The sequence below is a fragment of the Gasterosteus aculeatus genome, chromosome 7, assembly GCF_964276395.1.
Source record: "Gasterosteus aculeatus chromosome 7, fGasAcu3.hap1.1, whole genome shotgun sequence".
NCBI lineage: Eukaryota > Metazoa > Chordata > Actinopteri > Perciformes > Gasterosteidae > Gasterosteus > Gasterosteus aculeatus.
This window is the reverse complement of record NC_135694.1, coordinates 25647846-25660498: the sequence shown is the minus strand read 5'-3', so window position 1 is coordinate 25660498 and position 12653 is coordinate 25647846. Positions and strand designations below refer to the sequence as shown.

At 44.7% G+C, this 12653-nt stretch overlaps 1 protein-coding gene across 1 annotated transcript; it reads right to left on the bottom strand.

Moving 5' to 3' along the window:
• Positions 1-925: 925 nt before the first annotated feature.
• On the bottom strand, positions 926-9985 carry LOC120822908 (glycogen phosphorylase, muscle form). Its single transcript, XM_078106717.1, has 20 exons — positions 9616-9985; positions 7806-7907; positions 7623-7701; positions 7403-7506; positions 7048-7179; positions 6846-6957; positions 6685-6767; positions 5206-5349; positions 4908-5000; positions 4624-4770; positions 3994-4157; positions 3692-3806; positions 3513-3614; positions 3052-3199; positions 2897-2955; positions 2659-2800; positions 2305-2512; positions 1848-1982; positions 1580-1646; positions 926-1391 (listed from the first exon to the last, which is right to left on the bottom strand). The coding sequence occupies exons 1-20, from the start codon at positions 9856-9858 to the stop codon at positions 1242-1244; spliced, it is 2529 nt and encodes an 842-aa protein (XP_077962843.1). The 5' UTR covers positions 9859-9985; the 3' UTR covers positions 926-1241.
• Positions 9986-12653: the final 2668 nt, after the last annotated feature.

Here is a 12653-nt window from a genome sequence, read left to right as displayed (position 1 = left end):
TGTACCGTTGTCATGTGTGGAAGACCTTTTGAAGAGCAACAATTATATTTGTGTGAATTTATGATCACTATCATATTTAATATTTAATAATCAAGTATTGAGGTGCAGTTTGGGAGAGTTATCACTTCAATATTGCACTACGAGTTAGGAAAGAATTAAATAAAAAAGGTATTATTATTATAGGTATAGGTATTATTATACTAGGTGTCACTTGGGTTAGTATCTAGGTCAGGTTGTACCTCATTTCATGATTACCTCTCTAGACATTGGCTAGACATTGATTGATTGTTTAGGTGTGGAGTATCTGGCAGGATACATTATATTCTGCAACAAAAAAAGAAAACCTGGCATCTTATTAGGAACTTCCCGGATTTACTGCCTGGGACGCTGCCAGAATCCCGTCTGCTGCTGAGCTCGGGCTTGTGCAGGTGTTCATCCAGGGGGGGTGTGGAGCCACGGCCGGATCAAGCACTCTTGCCTCTTTCTGTCTTCTGTTGTTATGCCACTTCATGCAAATCAGCAGCAGGAGTGCATCTTTTTTCTAAAGATGGACGTTATCTGAAAGCCGAGTCAGCACACAGACCAAAACATGTTTTTACTATTTTTTTGGAATTTGAGTGTAGAACCAATTACACTTTCAATATAGTTTTTACATTTTTTTTTTTTTTTTCAAACTAGTTTGTAACATCATTATGAACTGGCCAATACTCACTTCAAAAGGTAAAAATGTTTTTTTCATTGCATCCGGGATCTGGTCCTCTGAAACGTAATCCTGAAATTCACTGTCACCCCTCGATATGTCATGAACCCAGTCAAGGGGAAACATGCTTACATCTCTGTCAATGCTAATGGGTTTTCTTCACACCAAATGTAATGTTGATCACCAACGACAGGGTGCGGATCAACGGGAAGAAGTCACCCAGGCTTTCATGGTCTTTCAACATTCATTTTATTCAGAATGGGTTTGAGTGGAAATACAAAGGTCTGTATTTTTCAATAAAAAATATCACTGATGAATTCACAAAGCAATGTTACATTATCCACTGTTACTTGATTCCCGCGAATCTGCAGGTTTGAACGTAAACTCATCCGGATTCAAGAGATTGTGTAAGACACAACGCGGTGACGCAGGAAGCATTGAATGACGCACAGGATCCTTCAGGTAAATTCTCACGTTGGCGTACGCCGTGTGATACCAGCCGGGGGGGGAGGTCGGGATGCGGCGCCGTCATGTGGAAGGTTCACTGCTTGTCGTCGGGGGCGGGCAGCTTCTCCAGTGTGGGCTCCATGCCCCAGATCTCACGGGCGTACTGGGCGATGGTGCGATCACTAGAGAACTTGCCACATCCTGCAATGTTGTGGATCACCTTCTTGGTCCATTCCTTAGGGTTCTGATGTGGTGTAGAAACGTCGTTAATTCATTATTATGAATATGATGAGTAATTAAAAGGATCAGTAGCCCTGAGTCCTTTCGCATGGATGCACTTATAATAAAGCTACGCTGAATAGAATCATACTGTAAATGCAAAACAGACCTTTGGGAACCGCGTGGCTCATGTATAGTTTTTAATAAACATACCTTGTAAAGAGCATTGACTTTCTCCTGGCATTTGATATAGTCTTCATAATCAGCAAAGACCTTAAATCTGCGGGGGAGGGGAAGAGCGAAACTCAAATGTTTAGCGTGACGCAAATGCACGTGCGTACACTTATGTTTACCGCATGCTAACGTGCATTTACTGTCCCTCTTTTTCCGGTGCGCCGGCACGCAAGTTTAATTACGTTCTTATTTGTATGCGTGTACGCATGTGCGCGCCTCAGGCTGGGAATGTTAGATATGTCTTTACCTGTCATGATGCATCAGCATGTTGACAATTTCTTTAAACAGGTCAGGCTGCTTTGGGCTGAAGAAGCCACCAGCAATCTGGTCCATAGCCTGTTTAAGCTCAGGCAGGCGGTTGCAGTACTCTTGAGCGTGATACCTAAGTGGAACCGAAAGAAACAATACGTACATTCAGAAAAACAGAAGCACGGACTTGTTGCTGTAGTAACCTGATAATTAAGGCGTGGTACTCTCTGCCCATAAAAAAACATGCACAGACGATACACACGGTAGTGGCACAAAAACAAAGACAGAGAGGAACACTTTTCTCGCTTCTGCTTCCTGTGGTATTATGTCAAAGGTGAAATAACGTTTGAGTTTGTAGAAAAAAACATTTGGGGGACTCAAACATGAATAAACACGTGGTGGACCAACTTTATGAGCTACAGATAGATACAAAGCCCTGACGGATGGTTCCTTACCCTTTCTTATCAAGCGCCTCGACGTCATCAACCAACATGCCGAAGATGAAGAGGTTGCCGTCGCCGGCCTCCTCGGCCATCTCGACGTTCGCTCCGTCCATGGTGCCGATGGTCAGAGCGCCGTTCAACATGAACTTCATGTTGCCGGTGCCAGAGGCCTCAGTGCCAGCTGTGGAAATCTGCTCTGACAGGTCGGATGCGGGGATGACTGAAAGACAGAAGGAGGGAGGGAGGGGGGGGTCGAGGGTTGATTTTGTGTCTCAAAAACATCGGACTGGCGGCGTTTGCAGGGGGGAGAAAAATAAAAGGAGAACAAGCGGGAAAGAGGGATTAGGGCAGCGATGTGGGAATTACCTCTCTCTGCCAGTGTCACTCTGTAGTTCTCCAGAAAGATGACCTTAAGACGATCTCCGACCACAGGATCGTTGTTGACCACCTCGCCAATGGCTGTGATCAGACGGATTATCATCTTGGCCGTGTGGTAGCCAGGAGCGGCCTGCGAGTCGGAGAAGGAGTGCTCAGATGAACTGAAGCTGAGTTGTGAGGGGGGGCCTTGGGCCGCGTTAGTCGCGTGTCTTTAGACCGTACGAACCTTTCCTCCAATCATGACAGTTCTTGGAGTCCACTGCTTGTTGGGCTCCTTCTTTATGCCTGGCGGGGATATCAGAAGATGTGCGTGATTCTGCCCTGAAATGATCTTAAAAGTCACTTTGATCATTGATCAGAATTTGAAAATGTGCCCTTTACGGTTGTAGTAGGTGATGATGTGCAGACAGTTGAGCAGCTGTCGCTTGTACTCGTGGATCCTCTTGACTTGAAGGTCGAACATGGAGTTGGGGTTGATCTTCACCTTGTAGTGCTCCTCCAGGTGAACAGCAAACTTCAACTTGTTTTCCTACTTCATCAAAAACATTGAATTGATCACGTCATGAACAACCCCAGACGAAAAGAACAACAAGACACATTCTGCCCACTCATGTGTGCCGACTAATTGTGCAGAAGGCCGTTCACGCTGCAGATGGAGGCATCGATCACAGGGCTCAGCAGGTTGACACTATCATTGAATAATCTGTGCACGTTATAATCAAAAGGCAGTAATTACCTGATTTATTGATTGCCAGCTGTAATAAAACCTGGTCGTTTATTCACGAGTCCCTCCAAGCTGACACATAAACGTGGCTGTAAACTGGGATCAAATAATACTTCACCTGCTTCACTTTGGCGACATCGCGAATGAAAGCCTCGTCGTTCACAAACTCGCGGAGACGCTGCAGCTGGTCGAGGTCACGAATGAAGTCCTCGCCAATTCTCTGTCAACAGCAAACGGAGACTAAGGAAATCAAAGACATTTATCCAACAGCGCTGTATGTGTTAAAACGCGGCTGACCTCGGCGATGACCTCAGCCAGCCCCGCGTTGCACATGACCAGCCAGCGGCGAGGAGTGATGCCGTTGGTCTTGTTTTGGAACTTATGCGGCTCCATTTCATAGAAGTCCTTGAAACTGCAGAGAGAGTGAAGCACCACACACGTCAGAACACACACACACACACACACACCGTGCAGCAGCCTGCAGGATTTATGAAACACAAACTAAAGCACATACTACGCATACTGTGTAGTTCTAATTTGGGGGATTCATCTCTTTTGAATAATTACGGGGGGGGAAAGAAGGTATTTGGCGGACATACACAGTAGCTTTGAGGATGTCGGAGTGTATACGTGCCACTCCGTTGACTGCATGGGATCCCACAATGCACAAATGGGCCATGTTGATCCTCTTCTGGCCACATTCCTCAATGAGGGACATGCGGCCGAGGCGCTCATTATCACCGGGGTACCGGGCCGCAACTTTCTGCAAAGTTAAAAATAACACCGTCAGTAAAATAACGCTTGTTTTTGCAAGCAAGAGTAAATTCGTATCATCGGTATAAAAGTAAGTCAAAATGGATCATTTGAAATGAAGTAAACATGACAAGCAGCAACATGACCGTTGACTGTGTACATACATTAAATTCTCGACATGCATTATCTTTTTTACATTGGCAAGATTAACATGCAAGCCATCCATTCATAAACACATCTAATATCTGAAATGGAATTGTTGTGCTTCTTTTTGTGACATCATCCCTCTTCTCCTCGACGTCGTGTCCAACCACGCCGATCAAAGGACAGATGTACCATCATTGACTTTATTATCACGACACTTAACCACGGGGGAACATTGACACTGTGTGACCCATCTGCTGCCGTAAATACACATTTCATTGTGCAGCGCATCACTTGAAAGGGGACAGCACGTTGCAGCGTGCAGTACTGGCCTCCAGATGGCGGCGGTTGATCTCATAGACGATTTCCAGGTGGCGAGGCAGCAGATGAGCGAACAGGTCCACCGGCCAGCGCTCCAGAGCTTCTGGGAGGACGGTGTGGTTGGTGTAGGCGCAGGTGCGCACGCAGATGTCCCAAGCCTGGACACCAGCAAGAAAAACAACAACATAAAAATAAATATTGTACCACTGTACTTTTTTTTTGTAAGTGATGCTGGAGGTAAATGAACTAAACCTAAAATGGTGATGTCCCAATCAAAACATAGTGTCCTCCTCACCGTGTCCCAATCGAGTTTCTCCTCATCAACCAGGACCCTCATCAGCTCGGGAATGGCCATGGCCGGGTGGGTGTCGTTCAGCTGGATGGCGACCTAAGCATGCAGCACATTATTAAACGTCAGCACGGAGGGCTTTGTGCTGTTCATTTCAATAAGATACAATAAAAAACCCACTGACGACCTGCTTGACACACTGACAGAGGCAATTTAAGAAAAGCACAGAGGAAACATCGGAGGCGGAATCTTTTCATCTTTGACAGAAAGTAGTTTGTGGAGGAGTTTATTTTTCCCGCTTCACCTTGTCAGGCAGTTTGCTGAAGTCCGTGCGAGCAATTTCCCTGGAGCCAAACTTGGAGACCTTGAAACGACGGATGATGTCTTGCAGGGTGGCAGACACCACGAAGTATTCCTGCTTCAAACGGAGCTCCTTCCCTTCAAAGAACTGAGGACAAAGAAAGACATCTCCGTGTCTGTTCTGCAGCAAACATTTTTTTATCATGCAATTGCAATCGCAAAGCATCAAAAACCCGTATTATACAGTTGCATGCTAATGCAGGTGTGTTGTGTGGAAATGTAACGCTGACTTCCCGGATTGTGTATTATTTAAAAAAGCTGAATTCATCAGCAACCTTAACGAGACGAGTTTTGCACGACATCAAATCCCTTTGAAATAAGTCAACATTATTTACAATTTCTGGCTTTCTGAAGAGTTAAGGAGAGATTTAAACGTCTGCTTCTTGAAGACAAACTGGTGATCATGAGCCGAAGGTCATTGTTGTAAACTGGTGAATGTAACGTGATTAAACACGCTGTAGTTCCCCAGGAACACACGTGGCTCACTGCTGTCCAGTCAGAGAAAAGGATTTCTGCCCCCCCACGTGTGTTTTATTTTATTCTGAGTTGATGGTATCAGGCCCAGATCCGGCTTTCAGGATCTCAATACAATGTCATACGACGTCATACAATGTGGCAGAACGTACACAACACGGCAGCAAGTGGAGGAGAACCGGTATGTGCTCAGTCACGTGTCAAGTGCGGGAATTAGGAAATAGCACATTTTGTTGAAATGTAAAATGATATAATTTTGTAGTTTTAAATGTGCGCAAGGCAGTTAATACACTTACATTTTGTCCCCGTAGTTCATCTTCGAGTTATTCTAAAGTCAATTTGTCTGTTAGATTAAAATGACGAATTAGCTAATGTTTTAAACCCCATTTTAAAGTCTTCAAAAATGATGATCATATAAAAATGGGTAAAGTGCATCCTGTCTGATCCTCAATTGGTTAGATTGTTATTGTTGTTGATGTTAAAAAGCTAAAAAGGGTTCATTTTTATGAAATAATCAGGGAATCCATACTTTTGTTCGCCGTTTCTTAAACATTGTTTAAAACCGCATGGAAACACTTGGCTGGGCTGAATTCAAACAAAGCTGTCATGTTACGTCCACCGCTGTTTCTGCTCTTACTTTACAGACACAAATTAAAAGACCCTGACATGAGATGGTTATCTCCAAAATCCTCCTCCTCGAGCCTTCAGGGAGTCGGCTCATGGCGAGCAGCTCTCATTTCCACCATAAAAGACACGGTGGCTCAGGCTGAAGACCGAGGACTTCTGAGTTAAGATGAGCCACGCCGTTAAACAGGAGCCCTGCAGTGTGCAGCTCATGTGATGTTCAGCATTTAACATCTCTTCTTATTTCATCTGATGCAGGTTAGCGTGGCCTCCCTTCTGCAGCTCTGACAGACTAAAAGGCGAAACAGTCACATCTTTCACCTACGTTGTCGTTGGGATACAGCACGCGGGAGATGTTCTCGGCCAGGTTTCTGTCCAGAACGGCCTGAATGTAGCCGCCAACATTGACTGCAAGGAGGAAAGACGTGAAAGCTCATTTGACAGCTGTTGCATGGTGGAGAAAAAAAACGACACAGACACACTTACAGTCTTTAAGGTTAAAGTCGCACGGAGCCTTCGCTGACCACAGCCTCATGGTGTTGACAACGTTGTTTCTGTAGCCGGGGATGGGGGTGTCATAAGGCAACGCCAGCACCACCTGTCGGTACCAGCGCGGGAAAAGACGTCAGTAAATAGATCGCCGCATCTCAGAAAGCCTCTATTTTTTTTCTTGAAATAATAGTTTCACCTGAGTGTCAACCCATTTAACGCCATCGGAGTGATGCTCGGTCCTGCCGTAGAAGCGCACAGGACGCATGTACTCGGGGCGCGCTTTCTCCCAGGGGTTGCCATAGCGCAGCCAATCATCAGCCTCCTCCACCTGGATAATGACGGACATTTATAATGAAGGGAAAAACACTCATTAGTGCCTATTGAGCCGCGCCGGACTGAAAATAATAATGAACACGAGGAAATGACAATGGTGAAGTAAACAAATTCAGAAGGTTATTTAAGGTTAAAATTAACTAATGAATGAGATGTTTAAATGACTGTAGCAAGGCAACAAAGTTTCACATCCGTTGTTGTGCTCTTTCATTTCCAACCTGCCAGCCGTCGACAATTTTTTGATTGAAGATACCAAATTCATAGCGAATGCCGTAACCATAGCCAGCCAGACCTAGGGAAGCCATCGAGTCCAGGAAGCAGGCTAAAAAACAGAGACAGCAGGTAAAAAAAACAAATCAACGCCTGGCAATGAATTATTTAAGTCAGTCGGCGGGGGACAAATTTCTTTGAATTCGTCGACCATGAAAAGCTGCTCACCAGCAAGACGTCCCAGGCCACCATTTCCCAGACCAGCGTCCTCCTCCATGTCTTCCAGCTCCTCCATGTCCAAACCCAACTATACAACAACAGAGCGCATCACGGACTGATGAGCTCGTGTTTTTTACAATGATTGGAAAAAGGGATCTCACAGTTATAATGAGAATATGCTCTTTCCCTCACCTGGTACATGGCCTCATCACAGGCGTTCTCCAACGCGAGGTTCACCATGGTGTTCTGGAGGGTGCGGCCCATGTAGAACTCAAGGGAGATGTAGTACACTCGCTACGGTGTCGGGAGGAGGGGAGAAATGAAACTGAATGAGCAGATTTTCATTGTACGATTAGGATGAAGGAAACAATCTCCACAGTATCGTGATGGGTAGAAATCTACGAGATCATATGCCAAATGTCACAACAACACCCCCCCTGTCCCTCCTCCTCCTATAAAGGAAATCTTTGTTTAATTATTTAGTTTCATGGTTGGGAGTGCATGGATAATACGCCACCTGAGCCTGTGTTTAGCCTTTGCCATTTAGTTTTTTTTCTCCTCCTCGTGGAGGGGGAGGGTGCAGGGGAGCAGAGGAGAGGAGAGGAGAGGAGAGGAGGGACTAGGGGACAGATTGCTTCGGGTGTTACATAACACTAACATTTTGGCCCTGCCAAAAATAGCTCCTGTAGAGGTCGCTGGAAAGGTCAGCCTGAGCCCGATACCCTTTCATTACAGAGTTCAAGTGCAAAGTGAAGTGGCACAGATAGATGTGGAGAATAATAATTAGTACGACTGGCAGAGCTATGACATCAGTAACTAGTAACTAGGTATGACTGCATGTTACAAATTGAACTTTATCTTTGTTTAATCTCATCAACATATATCACATTTTTTTTACCCCAAAAGAATGCATGTTAGCCTAAAAACAATAACAATAATAGTATCAATAAATACCGTTGCTCTAACAGTGACTTTGCAGTTCGCAACCTTAAATGCAACACGAAATCTCTGACTGGACTTAGATGTCATCCGTCCTCAAAGTTTCGGTTTAGACCTTTAAGGGATCCACCTTTGACCTTTCGGTCTGGAGCAACACATACAGTCGGGATGTCGAACGTTATCTGAGTTGGAGGCTGCAGCCCACCCACGCATGATTAGACGGAATCTGAAAACTTGCTCGATGCGAGAAGTAGATGTCTCCCTACTGAGATGGAGATGTACGGGCTTTGAAAGTTAAACTTCAGAACTGTAACCCTGCGGGGCAAGCGGAGAAGAGCAGGGACATTTTCTACCCTCTTTATCCAGTAAAGTTAATAATGATCTTGTGAGGAACTTTTTTTTCCTTCTAAGAAAATACATTTTTTACTCAACCATTATTATTTATACACAGTTATAATGTAGTGGTTCTTGCTGTTTATTTGCAGCTTCCTGTTGTCGTTTTAATTGCTGCTTTTTCTTCATTTATTAACACTGCAGCCGCTGAGACGCCGCCTCACTGTACATGAACCCCGGTGCCCTTAGAGGTATGTGCTCATATGACACAAGTAAGAGATATGTGCATTATGGCCAGACAGGAAGGGAACAGAAGGTCACGGAGGGGTTTAACGTTTCAGCACACTATAAGAACGGCAGCATACCAGCACAGTGATGAGAAGTTGAAGTTTAAATGCCATGACCTTACACTGACTTCAGGCTGCTGGAAGTGCTGTGCAGGAATATAAAACCCCTGCTCTTACAAAAATGATTAATGCCCTTTGGTTTAATAGGTGCAGTACTTCATGACACGGTAGCACATTGAAGTTAGGGCACGGTGTCTCCTGAGTAGCCAATAAGTGCTCAATGAAACAGACTTTCTCAGATGTCCTGCAGGTGGGAACCAGTACTTGTGTGTGGGGGCAAACTGTACAGCGTGTATCACAAACACAAGATATTATACTGAGAGAATAGCACGCCTTTTATGTTAGTTATCAGTTGAATAACTCCTGGTGCTCTCGTGACTTACTTTGGGGTCTTTCTCATAGTAGTGCTGCTGAGTTCGGATCCACCTGCCAATCAAGTGCTCCCGCACAGTGTGGGCCAGGGCGAAGTAGTAATCCCTCCTGGTGGCCACATTTCTGTCCTTGACCAGCGTAAAGTGGAGATGCCTGTTGAAATCTTGCTTCAACGCCGAAATGTTTTCGACGCCGGCGAGTCCTCGCACGGAAATCTGTTTCTTTCTATCGTGGTCGGACAGCGGTTTGGACATGGTGGCTCCGGTTGTAGCAGCTCGGGGGCTCTGACTCTGGGCAGAAGGTGAACAGTAAACACAGCAGGCACACGCCACCGGGCCCGGACACAGCGAGAGAGGCGCCAGCACTTTAAAGGCACAGCTATGAATATTAAGGAGGGGGTGGGGGAGAGAGAGCACATATTAAGCGAAGGGTGGTGCATCTGTTGAGGAGGGACGTCGTAACTTTTTAGACATGTCACACGTGGTTGAACTTGGAAGCCCTTCTTTGACCAATATAAGATTGACAACATGGACTTAAAGGATGATGATGTCATTTACAGTACATCTACATACGTCATAATAACAATATTCGCCAACTTTATTTCAAATTTTGCCACTAAAAATCAAAGCACTGCGAAAGAAAAGAAAGGACAACCTGCTCTGAAACCCCAACGGCAGCATTGCAACGTTTAACATTTCAGTGTTTCTGTATCACTTCCAAGTACTGTAAGCACCGGTACCGGCTATAAACCAGTGATCCACAGTCTATGTAGATCACATCTGTTCAAGAGCCTCCAGCAACAGCCGACACAAAAGCAGCTGCGGCACAGCCAGCTAAAGTCGCTCTATTCTCGGTTATCGCTCTCGCCGAACTATCATGAAGTTTTGACCTTCTATAAATAGCGACTGTGACCCAGTCCCAAAGGCCATGATATTTGAAAGGCATATCTTGTTAATGTCAGCGAGAGCCGGCAGACAACACTAGTTTATTACTATGAGTGTGACCGCATCAGAAGAGATAAGATATTATTTACTGAGCTGTTCTCGGTGGGATGCAGCACACGCTTATTCTTATCTTGTCAAAGATTGAGGGCGGGGGTCGGGGGGGTGGGGGGGGTTGTCTTTTGACTGGAATTAGTTAAAAGCTGCATGAAAGAGTGACTGTTACTTTAATACTGAGATGTACTGGAGTGGACTGCATTTTGGTTAAACGTTGACAGGAAAAGTACAGGGAACAGCAACATCGCATCTTTGGCCACCATGTTGTATGATTAGAAAAAAAAAGCGGGGGGGGCTACTGTCAAACACCACAACTGCTTAATAGAAATAAGATTGCCGGTGGTGGTTGGCAAAGCATAATGGTCGTTTCTGCATCATTTGAAGAATTTTTAGAACTTAGACATTATATAAATACCGTCTACACCATTTCCTGTTGTGCTGCTTTTAATATTCCCGCATGCCAAATGACCCCCAGAACCGAGAAACCATCACACAACAGATGACACAGATTGAAGCTGGCATGGCCCCGATTCGTCCGTTATGATGAGCAAATTATGTTCTTACATGTCTACTGGGTGTTCTGTCAAATGGTACATCAAGCATTCCGGGACCCCACTGAAGGAACACTCCTCCCGATGGAAACCGCGAAAAGAAAAAGAAACAATATTCTTGATGTGACGGCAAAATTTCAACAACAAACGGAGTCGTCGGGACAGCGTAGCCGCTCGACTACGACCACGTGACCCGTTGGCTTTCATCCGCAGCATCTGTCTTTTCATTCAACGGTTATTTATGACCTCTTCACCACGTTATCAGGAAGACGCATGGACATTTAATTAATTTTGATTTTAAATGTACTCCTTAGAGGACGTTAGGTTGATTAACTGCGATATGAATGGATGCTCTGATGGTCCAACAGCAAGCTATTAGGCGCCGGTGTTGAGATGTTAGCAGAGGGTGTCAGCGGTAACTGATGGACAGGTGGCTGCAAACCGGTATTCACTAAGAAAAGGATCTCACTTTGTTTCTGATTGAATGTTGAATTTTGAGGATCTGTTTTTCGATGCACGTTAAAAACAGTTAGACAATATACTGTGTGCGCAATTATAGCTCAGAGTAAAATGGAGAAGAAAACATATCCTTTTGCGTTGCTCACACTATGTTGACATTTAAGATTAGATTAGATTGAATGTTTAATCATTTTAATTGTAGGAATTGTTTGGCTCTGATTCGCTGCTAACAGCATTTCCTGTCTTATTTTGAGTGTGGTAAACATAATGTTGTATATAACTATTACATTGGGGTCATCGTGGCGCAGGGGTAGAGAGGGTGTGCTGGGAACTGCAAGGTTGGTGGTTTGAACCCCGGCTGCCCCATGTCAAAGTGCCCCTGAGCAAGACACCTGATCCCTAATTGCTCCCCAGGCAACAGGGGTTAAAAATGTAATGTAAGCTTTGGATAAACGCATCAGCTAAGTGACCTGTAATGTATATTGAAAATGTTGAGATCAAATGTGTTCCATGTAAACATATTTAGATATTTTATTAAACTGTGGTTTTAAAAAACGCATTTTGTTATAATTTTGGCTATCTTATTTACTAATCAGCTCTGTTTTAGGGACTGAAGAAAAAAGCACGGGGAGATTTTTTTTTTCTCAGTACCGTACCCTTCAGAATATGAAGATATTACAGCGAAAACCTCCCCTCACGCGGTGGTAAATATATCTGAAAGCTGTCACACAGAATAATGTGTTACATTTGCAGGTGCAATCCACGTCTGGCACCTCCATGTCCTACATCATTTTGCAATGCCTCCTTTTCATAAGCATTCGATTCCTTTATTGATCCCGTTGTCTTTTCCCCTTTCTTTCTCACCGTTAGGTTTATTAATACATTTTTGCATTTGTCTAGCTGGTGAATTCCGCTCTCTCGAGTCAAAGAATGGAATTCATTTTTCATCTTCACAGCATCCAGATTGTCATGGGGGGTTTTCTCCAGAGGAACCAAAGCGTGACGTTTCTTTGGAAATGAGCCCTGTCAGATCAATATGAG

What these genes read in the sequence shown, in the direction of transcription:
- LOC120822908 (XM_078106717.1), bottom strand. Translation starts at nt 9,858, where the DNA reads ATGTCCAAACCGCTGTCCGACCACGATAGAAAGAAACAGATTTCCGTG. An exon ending in ACTATGAGAAAGACCCCAAA is followed by an intron (nt 7,908 to 9,615) that starts GTAAGTCACGAG and finishes CCGACACCGTAG; the next exon opens with CGAGTGTACTACATCTCCCT. An exon ending in ATGCTGATGCATCATGACAG is followed by an intron (nt 1,647 to 1,847) that starts GTAAAGACATAT and finishes CCTCCCCCGCAG; the next exon opens with ATTTAAGGTCTTTGCTGATT.